The sequence below is a fragment of the Dunckerocampus dactyliophorus genome, chromosome 11 (assembly GCF_027744805.1).
Source record: "Dunckerocampus dactyliophorus isolate RoL2022-P2 chromosome 11, RoL_Ddac_1.1, whole genome shotgun sequence".
Lineage (NCBI taxonomy): Eukaryota > Metazoa > Chordata > Actinopteri > Syngnathiformes > Syngnathidae > Dunckerocampus > Dunckerocampus dactyliophorus.
This window is the reverse complement of record NC_072829.1, coordinates 1,619,110-1,636,217: the sequence shown is the minus strand read 5'-3', so window position 1 is coordinate 1,636,217 and position 17,108 is coordinate 1,619,110. Positions and strand designations below refer to the sequence as shown.

Here is a 17,108-nt window from a genome sequence, read left to right as displayed (position 1 = left end):
AATCGTCGTGTCATGTGTCAGAATGTATCAAATGACATCATTAGCAAATGTAAATTTTGTATTTTATCTGAAATGTTTTTCTTTTTTTTGTTCAAATTCAAACTCCGAATCCCACTTAATGTAACATCGAATGAAAGCGGCCAGCTATGACAAACTGGTGATCCCTTTAAGGACTGTAGGAAATATGACGACATATCACAGCCAACAGAAAATAGTAGTGCATTCAATGCAATTTTACTAGGCAAATAAAAAACATTTTACCAACAAACTTGCTTGTGAACAATTTAACAATATACAGAATGTCAACTAAATAATATATTTTTCATTTCATATATTTCACTTTCATTGCATACAACTGTTTGAGCAAAACAAAAACCTTCCTTTATCGCCATTAATTGGTCCCAGGCCCGACTGCGTTAACGAATTTCGGCAATATACAGTTTGAGTTAATGTTTATAAATGGAATATTTTTGTAGTTAGCGCATAGAAGACCTGTTTATGACTTTCTAAATACGCGTTTTAACATTATTAGAGCCCTGTAGTTTATGAAAAGAAACGAAGCAACAAATGAAGTTGTAATTTTTGGAAAATTAGGTTGCGAAAAAAGTGATAATGTCATGACAGTGAAGTCAAAATATTATGTGAATAAAGTCATAATTACGAGAAGAAAATTTACAAGAAGAAAAATGAAATTTTTGGGGAAAAAAAAACAATGGCAGAAAATGAAAAACAAATGTAATCTTATGAGAATAAAGTCAAAATATTAAAAGAAAAAAGTCATATGTAATGAATTTTTTTTTACGAGACTAAACTTGTAATGTGATGAGGAAAATTAACAATATCTTAGTAGCATAGAGTTGAAATATTAAAGAAAAAATGTTATTTTTTTAAAAGTTGTAATATTATGAGAAACAAACTAAACAAAAAAAGTTATGATTTTTGGAAAATTAAAGTTGGGGAAAAAGTTATAATATTATGGGAATAAAGTCAAAATATTACGAGACTAAAGTTATTACATGTATTATTTAAGAAGTTGAGATATTTGGACAATTAAAAATAATGGGGTTAAAAAAACAAAGTTGATATTAATAATAGGCTTTTTCTCCTATATGACAAAGCTGAGATGAAATATAGCTAACTTCTTAGCATATCTACACGTGTTGCTTTACAAAATATCAAAGTGGCAAAGTTGCATCCTTTCATTTTTCACTCCGCATGCGCCCCTCGTTGGAAAACATTGTGGTCATCAACAACCCACATTCTTAGTTAGCCTCGGGAACTCCATTTTTGTTTTGATTTGACGCAAAAAGACTCCCTAAACGAGGTTTATGTTGCTCTTTTGATGCTTCGGTGAATCTACTTCCACCATCCCTCTGGTGTTTTTTTTTTTTTTTTACTGCTGGAGGGATGCTTTATTCATGGGTATTGATCGCTACGTTCCCATCAGGGTCCCATGTGTTTGGAACGGAAGATGGAAGGATCGTGAAGCAGGTCAAGCTGCCCAAAAGGCCTTGCCAAGGACATCACTCGTAAGTGAAGCTTTTATTGAAGGCAGCGGATGAACAACAGGGTAATGTATAATGCATTAAAGGTTAGTCATAGCCTCCTTGTCCGTTTTTCATGTACATTTAGTATTTTTCCTCGATGGCATTTAACCAGAGAGATGAGGCATGCCAGGGGGTTTTCACTTAATAACTGTAATGCGTGCTGGGGGAGAGAGGGGCAATGTATATTGGCTAATCTCGTTTCCCACACATGCTGCATGTCGTGCACGTTGCCAACTACGCATCACGCAACATGTCAACCCAAAACTTGTGTGCCTCTTGTACACTTCCGTCAGACGGAAACTGACAAAACGAGAGAAAAAAAAAAGGAACCAGCAACAGACGCAGTTACAGACCACAGCCTGTCCAGCCCGAGAGAGGAGACATTGTTATATTCAATTTGGGGAAACTTCTTGAGGGATCTAACAGCGGAGCAGTCATCCTGGTCCACGTTTGGTTAACGCTTCAACAAAGGAGACAGACGGTAGTACGTTTTTTGAGTGTGTGTGTGTGTGAGAGACAATGTGGGACAGACATAGAAGCGATGTTATGGTGTGTATGTGTCGTATATGCTGTTGTACAACGGTGCACACTCCACCGGGGAGGTTGGAAGGCACCGATCCAAGTGTCTATTCATAAAGAGGTTAAGACAGGTAGGCCACATTGTCGTCTTCCAAGGTGCACGGAGATGTTATGCTTGTGTCAAACATAACTTCACTCCACACACAGTAGCATTTATTTACCTTTGGCCTTGTGACCATATTGGCATTTGAATGTCCTCTTTATTGCCTTAAAAAAAGCGGAAGTGTGTTTCCCTGGCGATTAAGGCAGAAGCAGGAAGTGCTTGTCACGGTGGACATGTGAGAACAGTCTCACCCATCAAGTGCGTGTATCCTGGCCCTCGGTCGCTCGTCTAAATGGTCGTAGTTGACGTATCATGACAACACAATGAATTCTATGCCGACGAACGGACGTCACTTACTGTATTCCATTGCTGTGTCCCGTCCAGCATGGCGGCGTGGGACCTGTCCATCACAGTGGAGGACCTGGGGCCTGATGCACTACCTGTCAGCCTCAGTGTGACCTCTGACCTCCATGTAGGAGGTGTCATCCTCAAGCTGGTGGAGAAGACGCGTGAGTCACACGCCTAATGGCCCCAAAAGTTGCATGGTTACACGGTATCGGACACGTACAATAACTTGGTCCAATTCCAGATCTATTGCTGATTGATGAAACTACCATCTGCGCTAATTCATAGTTTGTTTGAGACTTTCATATTGTGCAGTCTCTTAGGATCCATTGTAAGAGTTACAGTACATCAAAAGAAAGCTAGCCTACTATTTAGCAATACCTTTGCTATTACAGTAATCCCTCGCTTATGGCAGTTCAGTGAAGGTAGGTTTTCTTCTTTATAAATGGAATATTTTCATAGTTATGGCATAGAAAACCTGGTTACGACCTTCTCAATACGGGTTTTAACATTATTAGAGCCCTCTAGACATGAAACAACACCAATATAAACAACACCCCTATAGTCACTTTTATACTCCCATTATTCTTTGTTTACGTCAATAGAAAGTATACGTTTACTATCTTTTATTCTTTCCATCTTTTTGCATTAATCAAAGAGCCATAAACTTTGCGCTATGACCACGATATTAAAAAAAATAACCAATTGTAGCCTTTTTATTCTTAATTAACAGCTTTTTTTCCAACCTGCCCTGATTCGAGCTACATCGGTCATCAGTAAGCAAAGAAGGTCGTCCCCTTCATTTGGTGTTTACTCTGTGTGCGCCCCCATGTAGCGCTCAAGCGTGACTGGTCGGATCACGCTCTGTGGTGGGATCAGAAGCAGAGATGGCTGCTGCGGACGTCCTGGACTCTGGAGAAATACGGCATCCACGCCGACGCCCGGCTGGTCTTCATGCCCCAACACAAGCCCCTCAGGCTGGGTCTGCCCAACGGCGTCACCCTGAGGCTGTGTGCCTGCTTCTCCAGCCCTGTCTTCCAGACAGTAATGGGCATCTGCAGACTACTGAGTGAGTGTCCTCGTCTATCACACATAAGCTATCCTCTATCTATTAAAACCCCGAACTTGTTCCATCGAGGACACAGTGAAAAATGAAAGGATGCAACTTTGCCACCTTGATATGTTGTTATACTGCATAATTTCAAGAAAAACTGCATCTCAGCTTTGCGATATGGCTGAAAAAACATATTCTTCCTGCCAACTTCGCTCTTCCCTCATTTTTTCCCATGTTTGCTGTTGTTTTTTTTTTCTTTCAAATATTTCAACAGTCAGTCTGACTTTATTCACATAATATTTTGCTTTTATTCCCATAATATTAGAACTTTTTTTCCCCAACCTAATTTTCCCAAAAATCACAACTTTATTTGGTTTTGTGTGTTTTTCCTAATATTATGACTTTTAAAAAATAACACATTTTTATGTTATACTGATATTTCAAGTCTATGCTACTAAAATGACGTTATTTTATTAATAATATACATAATATTACATGTTTATTCTCGTAAAATTTTGACCTTTTTTCTCTTTTTTAACTCTTGTAAGATTACAGTGATTATAGAACTATTTTTCTTGCAATTCAACTTTATGCTACTAAAATGATGTTATTTTTCCTCATGATATTACGAGAGTATTCTGGTTAAGTTACAAATATTGCAACTTTTTCTTTTAATATTTTGACTTTAGTCTTGTAAAATTACAGCAATTTTTTTCCATATCTGCCGGGGGGTTTTGTTTTTTCAATTTTCTAACTATTTCAACTTTTTCTTGTAATTCAACTTCCAGCTACTAAAATAACGTTATTTTTCCTCATAATATTATGACATCATTCTCACAAAGTTCAGATTATTTCTTGTTTGATTACAACTTTTTTCTTTTGCTATTTTGACTTTAGTCTCGTAAAAGACCTTTTTTAGGGGGGTTTTTGGTAAAATTTTATTTTTCAAATGTGCCGCAGGCCAATAAAAAGGTATTTGAGCAAGAATATACACGGGCACATTTCAACGAGCAACGACATTACGTGAGAAGTTGTTGACCTTTACTCGCTTTATCGACACACGATAAGTTTCTAATCACTGGTAATTACCCTGACGCCGTTTGAACACATAAACTTCCGCTCAGGAGTCACAGCACTGCCACTGCGCCACAGAGTCTGATGCCAATCATTTAAACAAATAATCAAATGTTTGATCAGGCGGAGGTGTGACTTGCTGACAAAACAGCTTTTGAGGCGGCTGCCGACGTCCCCTGTGAGATGATGAACAAACAAGCCAAAAAAACAGTCAAAGGTTTTCTCAGGCAATTCAGTCTGATTCTTGAATAGCAATTTATATGTAAGGAGGGAAGTCCCAGGTGGCCCCGATGTGACGCCAACACATAACCTTCTGATCTGGAGCCAGGCACGCTGCCATTGCGTCTCAGACACTCGTTTCAATTTCCCTGAAATATGCGTCTTCTAGCTGTCCACAGTCGTCCTTTTCAATACCGCGGTTCGATTATCGCTCCCTCTGAGTGTGTAGAGGTTCCCTGGACTGTCCCCGGTATATCTGAGGAGTGGAATGACAGCAACTGGACTTGGACCTGGATGAGCGCTGAAACATGACATATTTTAAGGAAATCACGCTAGTCCAGTACTCATCAGATAAACAAAAAGTAGAATTCAAAATGATTTAAATATGCAAATGGGACTTTTTTTTTAGATGAACTCTTTAGGTAAGTTTAATAATTTTAGGAGGTCCACTTCTTCTGTAGAACCCCCCTCTTCCTGGGCCAGTAGATCTAACTGGGCATGAAACTGTACCTGCAAGTCTTCACTGTGGGCGGAATTCCCCCAACATATATACAGTGTTCCCTCGTTTATCACGGGGGACAGGTTCCCAAAATAGCCCGCAGCCAAGTAGCCAACTTCATTTTTTAACAATGATTATATATGTTTTAAAGCTGTAAACCCCCCCACCATACACTTTATTCACTGTTCTCAGAGAGGCAATAACATTTTATCACATTTCTCTCGTGTTTAAACACTCTAAAAGAAATTCAAACCTTCGTTTGAATTTTAATGATCAACCTACAAGAAATTATGAATAAGATTTTCATTTCATGGTATAACTGCTGTTTTACCATGCACATGACAATAAAACTCTCTTGAATCTTGAATCTTGAATCTTGAATTATGAAGTCACTCACGTGCATTTCACTCCTGTGACCATGCCTTTTCGCCCTGGCGCCGTTCCGCTGTAGTGTAGCGTTTTTGCATCCTTGTTAACACATCAGGACGCAGAAAACAATGGGCGGTGCAGACAGACGAGAGAGGGAAGAGAGAGACACTCACCTTCCCACAATGCAATTCTTCTTAAAGGGCCAGGCTCGGCCTGTAACGGCATTCATACGCTGTAATTAAAAAAAAAAAGAAGCAATAAAAAAATCTGCGATAGAGTGAGGGAACATTGTAAAGGCGAGCCAGCTGTGAGCCGGATTGTCGTGATGTGCGATGCCACTGATTTTGTTTCCGATCCGACACTGAGTAAAACTCAGGGTTAGCGGGGTGGTTTACAGTATAGCCAAGCTGATATACAACTACAGAAAAAACAAGTACAAAAGTACAAAATCATCTAAAGTATGTGATGTCATGTTCCGCAGTTCAGGAAATGTCACTTCCTGTTCTGCACTCTTATTTTGGTGCGCTGCGCTTCCTGCTGGGGGGAAGTTGCCGCCGCTTTACCCCAGTGGAATTGCCCACAGCTGGCGGCAATTGCATTTAGTGGGGTTTAAAAGCCCAGGGTCGTCACAGGGACGGCGCTGGTTCATCTCGTTGTTTCTTCTCGCTTGCGCTGTCACCTGAACGGATGACTTCCCTGTTGCTTGTGTCAGTTGTTGTTTTCTCTGTCACCTTTTGTTATCTTATCCTGCACTACTGTGAGTGCTGTGATGCTACCGCCTCATCTGTCTCTGCACACCGGGGCATCAAGCATTCGACAGCCCCTTGGATCCTGACATGTGAAAACTGTATTTTAAACAATAAACAAAGAAAAGAACTCATGTCATGTAGCGGGTGAGAGACACTGTTGTTTCCCTGAGCAGCTCCTTCAGCAGCAGACTGTTACACCCACGGTGTAAGAAGGAGAGGTTCCGCAGGTCCTTCATGCCGACCGCTGTCAGGCTCTACAACACCTGCACCACCTGAACCATGTTGTAGTCACCATGTATTCTTTACTTGCGTATCTTGTTTGCTGCTGTAACAAGTGAATTTCCCCGCTGTGGGATAAATAAAGTACAAATACAAATACAAATACAACTCAAATAATAAACCCATAAAAATAAATGATGAATTATTAAGAACTACACATGGCTGCAATTACGATCGGTCATCATTTCAACAGACTGAAAAGTATCAAAAGTATCGATATTTTGATTCGGGAATCGATTTTAGAGCATGAAGAGCTGGCATCGTAAGTATCGATATTTCAGTATCGATCTGCACATGCCTATGACAGACGGATCTCCTTGCCCTTCTGCTCAAACCTTCCCAAGTCGCCCATAAACATGACACGCACCTCGTGGCGGCAAACAAGACTGGCGACCCACCAGTTGAGAATTGAACTCGATTGTCAGAGCACAGCACAGAGTGAACACGCAACTTTGCCGATTTTGCTTAAGAAACAACTTGCTAAAGTAACTTTTAAAAAAAAAGTAAAAAAAACATTAGGAATTCTTCTCTGTAGGCGTAAACGACCCTGAGGTGAGTGGGAAGTCTTTCCTGATCAGGGGGTCAGACACTGACATCTTTTCACCCCAGGGTTACATGAGAGTGTGTATTGAATGCATTCTGACATTTTCAAGCTTTTCACAGACATCCGCCACCCGGAGGAGCTCTCCCTCCTTCGGCCCGTAGAGGAGAAGAAAAAGAAGAAAGAGAAAAGTTCGGCAGAGGAGATTTTTGACCTGACGGCTGTGCCTCTTTCCTCAGGTAATCCAAAAAAAAAACTTAGCCAAGCTGCCTCAGTGTTACACATGCTGTCTCCATTATCACAGGCCTGCAAAAATGACTGAAACAGTGTCATAAACATGCCAGGCCAGCAGATGCCGATGTCACAACTTGCCATGCCAAGATACCTGTATATGTGTACATCGCCAAGAAGTATCCTCTTTTTCCATAGCCTATACGCTGAAACCCTGCACTTGTCCAACGTAATCGATGCCACACAGTGGTGGACAGCTTCCCAAAATAAGTCCCCGCAATAAGTGAAATTCTCGAAGTAGCCAACTTTATTTGTTTACAATTATCATATATGTTTTAAGGCTGTAAACCCCCCCACAATACACTTTATGTTACGAGTGAGTGCGCGGCGGACCACAAAGTGCAGCAGCAAGGTGAGTGGTGACAGTTCTTTTAATAGTCTTAGGCGGGAGCCAACAGAAAGCACTGGAGTCCGTGGGTAGCGGAACTCCAGGAAAAGGGTGTACACACAAAATAAACTATGCAAAAGGCAGAACAGAGGGACAACTGGAGCACCCAGCTGTAGAGACGCCGAAACATGGGAATGCTAGAGTAGAGATGCCGTGAATGCGCTGACCAGCAGCAAGGAAGGAACCGGTGTCTCACAGCTTCTCCTACTCAGGTATAAGTAGGAGGAAGGATAATCAGCTGCCGGTGTGTCCAGTTGTCCCGGCCCCTGCTGTGCGCCCAGCTGTGGGAGAGAGAGAGAGAGAGAGAGAAAAAGAGAACGAGGCTCAGCAGCAAATGGCCGTCACACTTTATACACTTTTCTCAGGCAGGCGATAACATTTTCTCACATTTTAAACACTTTAAAGTTCAAATTTCGTTTGAATTTTAATGATCAATGTACTAGATTGAATACAATAACTTAGTAAGTGACTCACCATATTCACTGCTTCTGGTGCCGTTTGGCAGTAGCGTTTCTGTATCCTTGTTCAAATATATTGCTCCTACCGTCGTCGTCCTCCTTGCCCTACTCCTTGAACCGAAGATTAATTTACAGTGGTCCTTTGCTCTATCGCGGGTTACCTTTGCTGAATTTTTTTAGTGCTTCTTTTTTTTTATTTATTACAGCGTTTGAATGCTGTTTACTGCCCGAGCCTGGCCCTTTAAGAAGATTTGCACTGTGGAAGTTGAGTTTCTCTATTCTCTATGCTCATTGTTTTCTGCGTCTTGATTGGCTGTAGACCACAGTCAAACAATCTCCTTTTTTTCCATCCATCCATTTTCTATACCGCTTCTTCCTCATTAGGGTCGCGGGGGCATGCTGGAGCCTATCCCAGTTGACTTCGGGTGACAGGCGGGGTACACCCTGGACTGGTCGCCAGCCAATCGTAGGGCACATATAGACAAACAACCATTCACACTCACATTCATACCTATGGACAATTTAGAGTCGCCAATTAACCTCACATGCATGTTTTTGGAATGTGGGAGGAAGCGGGAGTACCCGGAGAAAACCCACGCGCACACGGGGAGAACATGCAAACTCCACACAGAAATGCCCAGGGGAGAATCCAACCCAGGTCTTCCCGATCTCCAAGCTGTTACTGTGTTGGCCAACGTGCTAACCACTAGACCACCGTGCGGCCCTCCTTTTTTTTTTCCATTCAACTTTATTAATACAGTCAAACAATCTCCTTCGTGCCGCCATGCAGGTCTCTTGTGTCATCGCTAGCTTGCTTGATTGCTAGCTTGTAAATTAATCTTTGGTTTGAAGGAGGACTGCAGCGATATGTTTTAACAAGGATATAAAAGTGCTACAGTACAGCGGAACGGCGCCAAGACGAAAAGGCACGGTCACAGGACTTCAATACCCGTCAGTGACTTAATCATTTCTTGTGTTGATCATTAAGGTTGATCATTATAATTCAAACGAAGGTTTGAATTTCTTTGACAGTGTTTAAACAAGAGACAAACGTGATAAAATGTTAATGACTGTCTGAGAAAAGTGTATAAAGTGCATGGTGACGGGTTTTACGGCCTTAAAACATATATAATCTTAGCTACTTGGCGGATTTCACTCATTATTTAGCTATTTAGGGAACCTATCCCCCTTGTTTTATTGTGGTTGTGTTCTGTGGGTTCCTAATTGCTCATCCAGTAAACACACAGACTAGGTGGAGCTGCACAGGTCTTCAACATGAGTATACACCACCCTCTACTGGTAGCAGTAAATACAATAACAGGCACGCAACAGAGCACAATAGATCGCTCTAATACGCCACAAGGACGCAGAACTCAATGCGCGTTCATATGCTGTTAAAAAAATATTCAAAATTGCACTTAAAAAACCCGCAATGTAGCGAAGAAACGCTGTATATCGGAGGTGTGGACTCGAGTCACAATTTGATGACTTTGGACTCGACAGTATCATAAAAGATTTGCAACTCGCATTGGACTCGAGTCTGATGACTTGAAAAAACTGTACTTGATATTTTCAGTGAGTGTGTTGAGTAAAATGTGTCCCCATACAAAGTATTCAACTAACGTGATCGTTATGTCACAAACTTTCCCACAGCCTTGAATAGCGGCCGATTCCGATAACAGCAGGAATCACACATACTTTTAGGACTTATTTTGTATTGTGGAATGTGAGAAAAGGCTTGATCAAGTGATGTCACTTAAAAAGAGAACAATCATCAGCAACAGTAGGTATGAGAGAAACGGACTCATTTACTTCTTTATGCCTGGGGGTTTCGTGTCATCAACAATGTCGTGGCGGCTAGGCATAATACAGGCATAATACAGGTGCAGCGAGGTTGAGGGGCTCACCACCAGCAAGGGTAGGTCATCTTTTCTGTCATAGCTAATGACTTTTTGTGGTCTCATGGGAGTTTCCCGTGTGACGCTGCTTTAAATGCACAATGGGTTTGGTCGTATAAAACTTTCCCGGTTCTGTGTCACCACAGGAAACTTGTGCATAACAAGTTTTGCACTCTTGCAAAACACTGACTTCCTCCCACCTCTGCTATGCAGTGGTGTAGTAAATATACTGCACTTTCACATGAACATGCACTGTCCCTGTAAATAAATAACAATAAAAGTACACCTACCCAAATGTTAACATGGCAGACTGTTTTCCACCTACCCTTGGTTTGCAGCATCCAGACCCAGTTTGTATAACGGCATGCCGGGTCATTTCATCGGCTCGCCTCAGATGGAGGCCATCTACAAGATGTTGTCAGTCCCCCAGCCTCTCCCTGCCCCTGAGGCCATAAGCAAGCAATACCGCCCAGCCAGCGTGGTGGACAAGGCCCACATCAATGGCAGGTACACTCTCACTCTCGTACACGCGTGCTTGTATGAATGCTGAATGCACAGAATTGAGCTCAGTCATTTGCATACATTTAAGTCAGGGGTGTCCAGACTTTTTTAAAGGTGACTATAGGGATGTTCGGAAATTCACTTATCGCTGTCGGGTCTGGAACCAATTAACCGCGATAAATGAGGGATGACTGTACGTTAAAAGTTTGGGAAAAGGCTAAAAAAAAAGCCTTTGTATATATTTAAAGACAAAAGCTTTGCCTTATTATTAGTTATTACTTGCAACATGTCAGTTTTTTCACTTTACATTTTGACTTTTTTCTCTATTTCTCCAATTTTTTCTGTTTCTTTTTTTTGTTTGTTTAATTTTATTTCTACAATAAAAAAAAGCTGCAGGTCACAAATGGCCCCTGTGCCGCACTTTGAACACCCCTGATTTAAGCTAAACATGATGATACAAACTGACACATTTTTGTGATTTCACTCTCAGGTGGTTGGATTCGTCCCGCTGTCTCATGCAGCAGGGCATCCAAGAAAATGAGCGACTGTGGCTTCGCTTCAAATACTTTGCCTTCTATGACATCGAGCCTAAGGTATGTGCGTTTTTATCCAGTGTTTCACAAAGATGAGTCTACCGTACTCATCACCATTTGATTATATCTTCTCAAGGGACAATAGTACATAGAATGAAGACTTGGATGTCTATATTGTCCCGACCGGCCTTCTTAGCAGGGCGAAGGCCACCCAGATTCTTTTGTTCTACAAGCTGTGAAATAATGCTAAGGTTTCCAATTTAATATGAAAAGGACTAGACACAAGTAATTGTAATGCCAGCGCTGGAGAGAACGGTCAGCCCACCGAACAGGGCCTAGTGAGGTCCAAGCGATCTCTAAAGTGAAACCGAGTTCCTTTTTCTCATAAGCCTGCTGTGGAGGCAGTCCCAGTTATCAGGAAACTTCCCGTTAACTCTTTGTTGGTGTATTGGGCTGATCTGGTTTCAACCAATCCCTGGCAAGGAGGCCGGCCGTCTCAGCCACCAGACAGAAAGGGTGGCTCATGAAACTGTGTGTGTGTGAGATTAATTAAAAAGAACAGGGTGCCTTTACTTCCAAACGAAAGGTCTTGTGAATGTGTCATCTCTGTTTAGATAAGCACATACCCATCCAGAACAGAGTGGAAAATATTCCATTCCTAACATCAGTGTACAGCAGGGGTGTCCAACGTGCGTTAGGAAAAAAAGAGCAGTAATTTTACAAGAATAAGTACAAAATAATAAGAGAGTAAAGTCATAGCAGTATTAAGAGAAAAAACAGCATAAAGTAGAAAAATGAAAGAAAAAAAATGTCATAATTTCAGAAATAAACAAAACAAAGAGTAAAGTTGAATTTTTTGGAAAATTTGGTTGGAAAAAGTTATAATATTCTAATCATAAAGTCAAAATATTATGAGAAGTCAAAATATACAAGTTTTTTTTTAAATAGCAAAGTGTAATGTAAGGAGATTTAATTTACTTTATTTTAATTGTAAAAAGAAACCGCAAAATGTAAAAGTGGCCGCCATATCCTTTGATTTTTCAATATGCGACCCTTGGTGGAAAAAGTTTGGACACCCCCATCCCACTGGAAATGACTCAACACGCCGCCATCACTAGCTACATGCTGTAGCTCACAGGTCCAGATTGCATCCAAAAGGTTAATATTTAGTGTGAGCACGATCGTTATCTAGCACTGCTGTAATCCTCTTGGGCATGAAATTCACCAAATTTGCACAGGTGAAGCTGGTGGATGTTAGGGTTAGGGTTAGGGTTAACCTCAAAGATGCCCCGCAGGTGCTCAATTGGCTTCAGGTGTGGAGGAGAAATGTTTGGCGTTGTCAGGCTGGAAAACGCCCATGCAGCCCATTTTTCCAAGGGAAGGGTCGTGCTCTGCTTCACAATGTCACGGCGCACGTTGGAATTCATGTTTCAATGAACCACAGCTCCCTGATGCCGGCAGCACTCATGCAGCCTGAGACCATGATGCGACCACCACTGTGCTTGACACAATTATGTCGCTACTGACTCTACAAGCTGTACACTGACTGCTCTATTCATTATGCTGAGTAGATTTGTGATTGCTGGCAGTGCCTTTCCTCTCACTCAAGAGACGTTTGTATCATTTCAGTACGACACGGTGCGTCTGACCCAGCTGTATGAGCAGGCGCGGTGGGCCATCCTTCTGGAAGATATTGACTGCACAGAAGAGGAAATGATGCTTTTTGGAGCTTTGCAGGTACATTCGTCCCTCGTTTATCACGGTTGAATGGTTCCAGAACCCACAGCGATAAGTGAATTTCCGCAAAGTAGGATTCAATATTAATAAACTGAATATTTTTGTACTTTAACATTATTAGATCCTTGTGGACATGAAATAACACCCCAATAGTCACTTTTACACTCCTTGGACAGGCTACGAGATCACTGCAGTGACAGAACACAGCACAGCAAGATAGCGAGCTAACTCATTAGCCTCTCCAATTTACTTGTTCTAAAGAAGAAAAAGAACAAAAACGGACAAAGAAGACAAAAACTTACCACTTCCACACGGAATGAGAGGAGAGCCTTTATTTTCACTCACTCTCAGCCATGGCATGTCGGCTCAGCTCTGCTGGCTCATCAGCCAGTCTCCATGCAGTGTGAAAGGTCATTTAATCTAACGCCATGTCTCATAACATTTCTGATGCCTAGTGACCACATGACTACATAGAACTTATTTTTGGACTAATAATAGGCCACAGTCAACCATGAAACAGCAATCATTTCTTAATTAAAAGTGCTACAGGGTGGTTTATGAATTGATATTGCAACGTGGTATGCAGCTAAAACATCTCTCTTCCTGCAGTATCACGTTAGCAAGGTGTCACAGTCCGAGCCCCAGACGACCCAGTCGTCTGCAGCCATGGACGACCTCGACTTGGCACTTCAGTCCCTGGAGGTCAAGATGGAGGGCGAGGGCAGCTCTGCCTCAGAGATGCTGGTCAGACATGGATTCTAATGTCTTTCACTCAATGTCGTCAGTCGTCTCAGCATTCCAGATTGAGAATAAACACCTCATGCAACTGAAACAAAGCATGCATGTTGCTTTTTCGGCAGGATAACATGACCGCACCCGAGCTTAACGATTACCTGAAGATCTTCAGGTACTGTTTTTTACCAATGAGAAGTTATTTCTAAGCTAAACACAGCTTGATGATAATATTTTGCTGTCTCAGGCCAAAGAGGTTGACTCTGAAAGGATACAAGCAGTACTGGTTCAAGTTCCAGGATGCCTCCATCTCTTACTTTAAGAGCAAAGAGGAGAGCATCGGAGAGCCCATTCAACAGATTAACCTCAAAGGTACAGAAAAACTTGATATGAAGCATCCATCCAGGAGTTATTTAAAGGAAAACTGCACTTATTTTGGAATTTTGCCCATCGTCCACAATGAGCGTTACCAACTACCGGAAAAATACATAAGGGAAACCTTGTTGGCAGTGCCAACTGACCTGACGTATTTATTTCTCCACACAACTAGTGTTTTGAGGATAAAACATTATTATAGCGATAATGACAGCAAATTGTTAAACAACACTTTAAAAAAAAGTAAGTTAGCGCACGTACCTCATAAACGTGATTGCCACTTCTAGCTTCCCCGTGGGACAAAAACAAGCGAAAACTAACCGCAATGCTTGTTGGTTTTAGATCAAATATCACTGTGGTAAAAAGACATGTTTGGCCAGACCAGAAGCTAGGCGGATAGCTCTTGCTAGCTAGCTAGCAGCTGTCAAAGTGAGTCAAGAGTGACAGCCAGGCAAAGTGTGTAAACAAAGATGCCAGAAAAAAGGAAAGGCAGTGAGATTGATTGGCGAGGGATCAGACACGCTGGCATCGATTGGTTTAGCCTGTGACAAAGTGTTGTCACTACACATTTGACAAACTTACATTTTGATTCGCATGGAACAAAATTCGTCCCTTGTCAGTCCATACGGGACGCACACTTTTATTTATAAAGACCATTCTGTTTTTCAAGGGACGGGGCGGCAACCCTATCCACAATCCTTATGTGAGACTGGAACACGTGTTTTTCTCCTTTCTGCGTGTTCTAAAGATATGAAAACAGCTAAAAAAAAAAAAAAGAGGCAACAAAGAATGCATGTAATGGGATGCATGTATAAAGCCTTCTGAGACAACCTTAAAAAAGCGCCAACAACGCTTTGTTTACATAAGTGACCTGCATATTCACCAAGCTACAGCGACATTGTTATTATTATTGTTATGCCGAAGACTACAGTACTGGCCCAGTGACACCTCACCACACCACACTGGCTATCTGCTAGCCGGCTAGCGACTAGCTTCACTAGCTTCATACTCGCCTGCAGCGCGTCAGCACCGCGCTCACAACGCATCAGGCCACTACCGAAAGGTAACACTACATGTTGCTGTGTTTTTGTTTTTGAGTTTGGAAAAGTTAACGCTTGGTGTAGCGTTCTTTTCTATGTTGCTATGTGAAATCAATGTCTCTTTGTAGCTGTTTTTATATCTTTAGAACGCACAGAAAAGAGAAACACGTGTGTTCATGTCTCAAATAAGGATTGTGGATGATCGGCAGTTTTCCTTGAAGGTTGGACTTCCTACTTGTCATTGCTTTTGTACAAAGGGTGTGAGGTGGCACCAGACGTCAACATGGCAGCTCAGAAGTTCCTCATCCGGCTCCTGATACCAGCGCCTGAGGGAATGAACGAAGTCTATCTCCGCTGTGAAAATGTGAGCGCGAACTTTATACGTGTCGAACTTTCTCAGCTATCGGACTACAATCCCAAACCCTCTACATGTGCCTGCAGGAGGAGCAGTATGCACGCTGGATGGCCGGATGTCGCCTGGCCTCCAAGGGCAAGAGCCTGGCAGACAGCAGCTTCCACAGTGAGATATGCAGCATCCGCTCCTTCCTGGCCATGCAAAACACCAGCTCTGGTTCCCACGGCAACGCAAATGCTTCAGACGACAGCATCAACACCCACAGCTTGGTGTCGCCACGCTACCATAAGAAGTACAAAACTAAACAGGTACAACGTAGCAGAATGAGGGGCAGTATTTGTTTGTGATATGAGAGAGAAGCTCTCATCAAGAGCTTTAAGAGTGTATTGGTTTCACATGGCAACATAGGAAGGAATGCTACACCTAGTGTTAACTTGTGAGCACGGTGCTGACGCGCTGTGTGTGACTATGTGGTGAAGCTAGTTGCTAGCTGGTAGCCTGTGTGGTGTGGCGAGGTGTCACTACGCCAGTAACTTAGTTCTTTGGCGTAACTCATAACAACAAAAAACTGCCTGTTTTTTATGCATATGACAATAAAACTCTTGAATCTTGAACAGTGTTAATCATAATAATAAGAATGTCTGCATGTAATGTAAGCTAATGTCTCAATGTTTTGTGTCATTACTGTCGCCTAGTGACAAAAATACTACATATTACTTTTATTTCAGTGTGTTTTGACTAATAATAGACCATAGTCTACCACAAAACAGTGGTCATTTATTAATGAATTCATTTGTGAAAAACCGCGATAGAGTGAGGGAGCGATGAGGGATGACTGTATGCCGCACTCATAGCAACAAAAAAGTGATTCATTTTGACATTCCGTGTTTCCGACTCAGCTGACCCCTCGTATCCTGGACGCCTACCAGAACGTGGCCCAGCTATCTTTGATTGATGCAGTCACACGCTTCCTGCAAATCTGGCAGGCGCTGCCCGACTTCGGCGTCTCATATGTAGTGGTCAGGTCCTGTCTCACACATGGTTGTAAGATTTGTAACATAGTTGGACTAAAGCAAGGCTTGGCAGAAGGAAGAGGAAACTGAAGCATATTTGTTGTTGTTTTGGTTTTTTTCAACAGGTTTAAAGGTAGTCGTAAAGATGAGGTACTAGGCATTGCCCCCAACCGCCTCATCCGCATCGACCTCGGTGTGGGCGATGTGGTGAAGACCTGGCGCTACAACAACATGAAGCAGTGGAATGTCAACTGGGACATAAAACAGGTGAGAGTCCCACTTTATGTCTTTGAAATTAAAAGTCCCATTTTTAGGTCAATAGTGTATTGGAAGCGTGCCGGCCAAAATCTAGCCTGGATGCTGGACCCATTTTTGCTTACTCCTTTAAGGAAAAGTGCACAATCCACAATCCCTATGTGAGACATGAACACACGACTTTCTCTTTTCAGTGAGTGAGTAAGTTTTATTATGGTCTTATCTTGTCCATGA

At 42.0% G+C, this 17,108-nt stretch overlaps 1 protein-coding gene across 1 annotated transcript in view; it reads left to right on the top strand.

Moving 5' to 3' along the window:
* Positions 1 to 17,108, top strand: part of LOC129189481 (fermitin family homolog 3-like) — a 131,594-nt gene that overhangs the window by 113,693 nt on the left and 793 nt on the right. Inside the window, exons 7-21 of the mRNA XM_054791166.1 lie at positions 1,448 to 1,529; positions 1,841 to 2,028; positions 2,554 to 2,678; positions 3,350 to 3,583; positions 7,421 to 7,537; positions 10,672 to 10,840; positions 11,325 to 11,427; positions 12,997 to 13,104; positions 13,714 to 13,848; positions 13,965 to 14,011; positions 14,084 to 14,208; positions 15,509 to 15,615; positions 15,693 to 15,914; positions 16,506 to 16,630; positions 16,745 to 16,886. Coding sequence (XP_054647141.1) covers positions 2,555 to 2,678; positions 3,350 to 3,583; positions 7,421 to 7,537; positions 10,672 to 10,840; positions 11,325 to 11,427; positions 12,997 to 13,104; positions 13,714 to 13,848; positions 13,965 to 14,011; positions 14,084 to 14,208; positions 15,509 to 15,615; positions 15,693 to 15,914; positions 16,506 to 16,630; positions 16,745 to 16,886 — 1,758 coding nt within the window. The 5' untranslated portion in view covers positions 1,448 to 1,529; positions 1,841 to 2,028; position 2,554. The remainder of the gene's footprint in view (positions 1 to 1,447; positions 1,530 to 1,840; positions 2,029 to 2,553; positions 2,679 to 3,349; positions 3,584 to 7,420; positions 7,538 to 10,671; positions 10,841 to 11,324; positions 11,428 to 12,996; positions 13,105 to 13,713; positions 13,849 to 13,964; positions 14,012 to 14,083; positions 14,209 to 15,508; positions 15,616 to 15,692; positions 15,915 to 16,505; positions 16,631 to 16,744; positions 16,887 to 17,108) is intronic.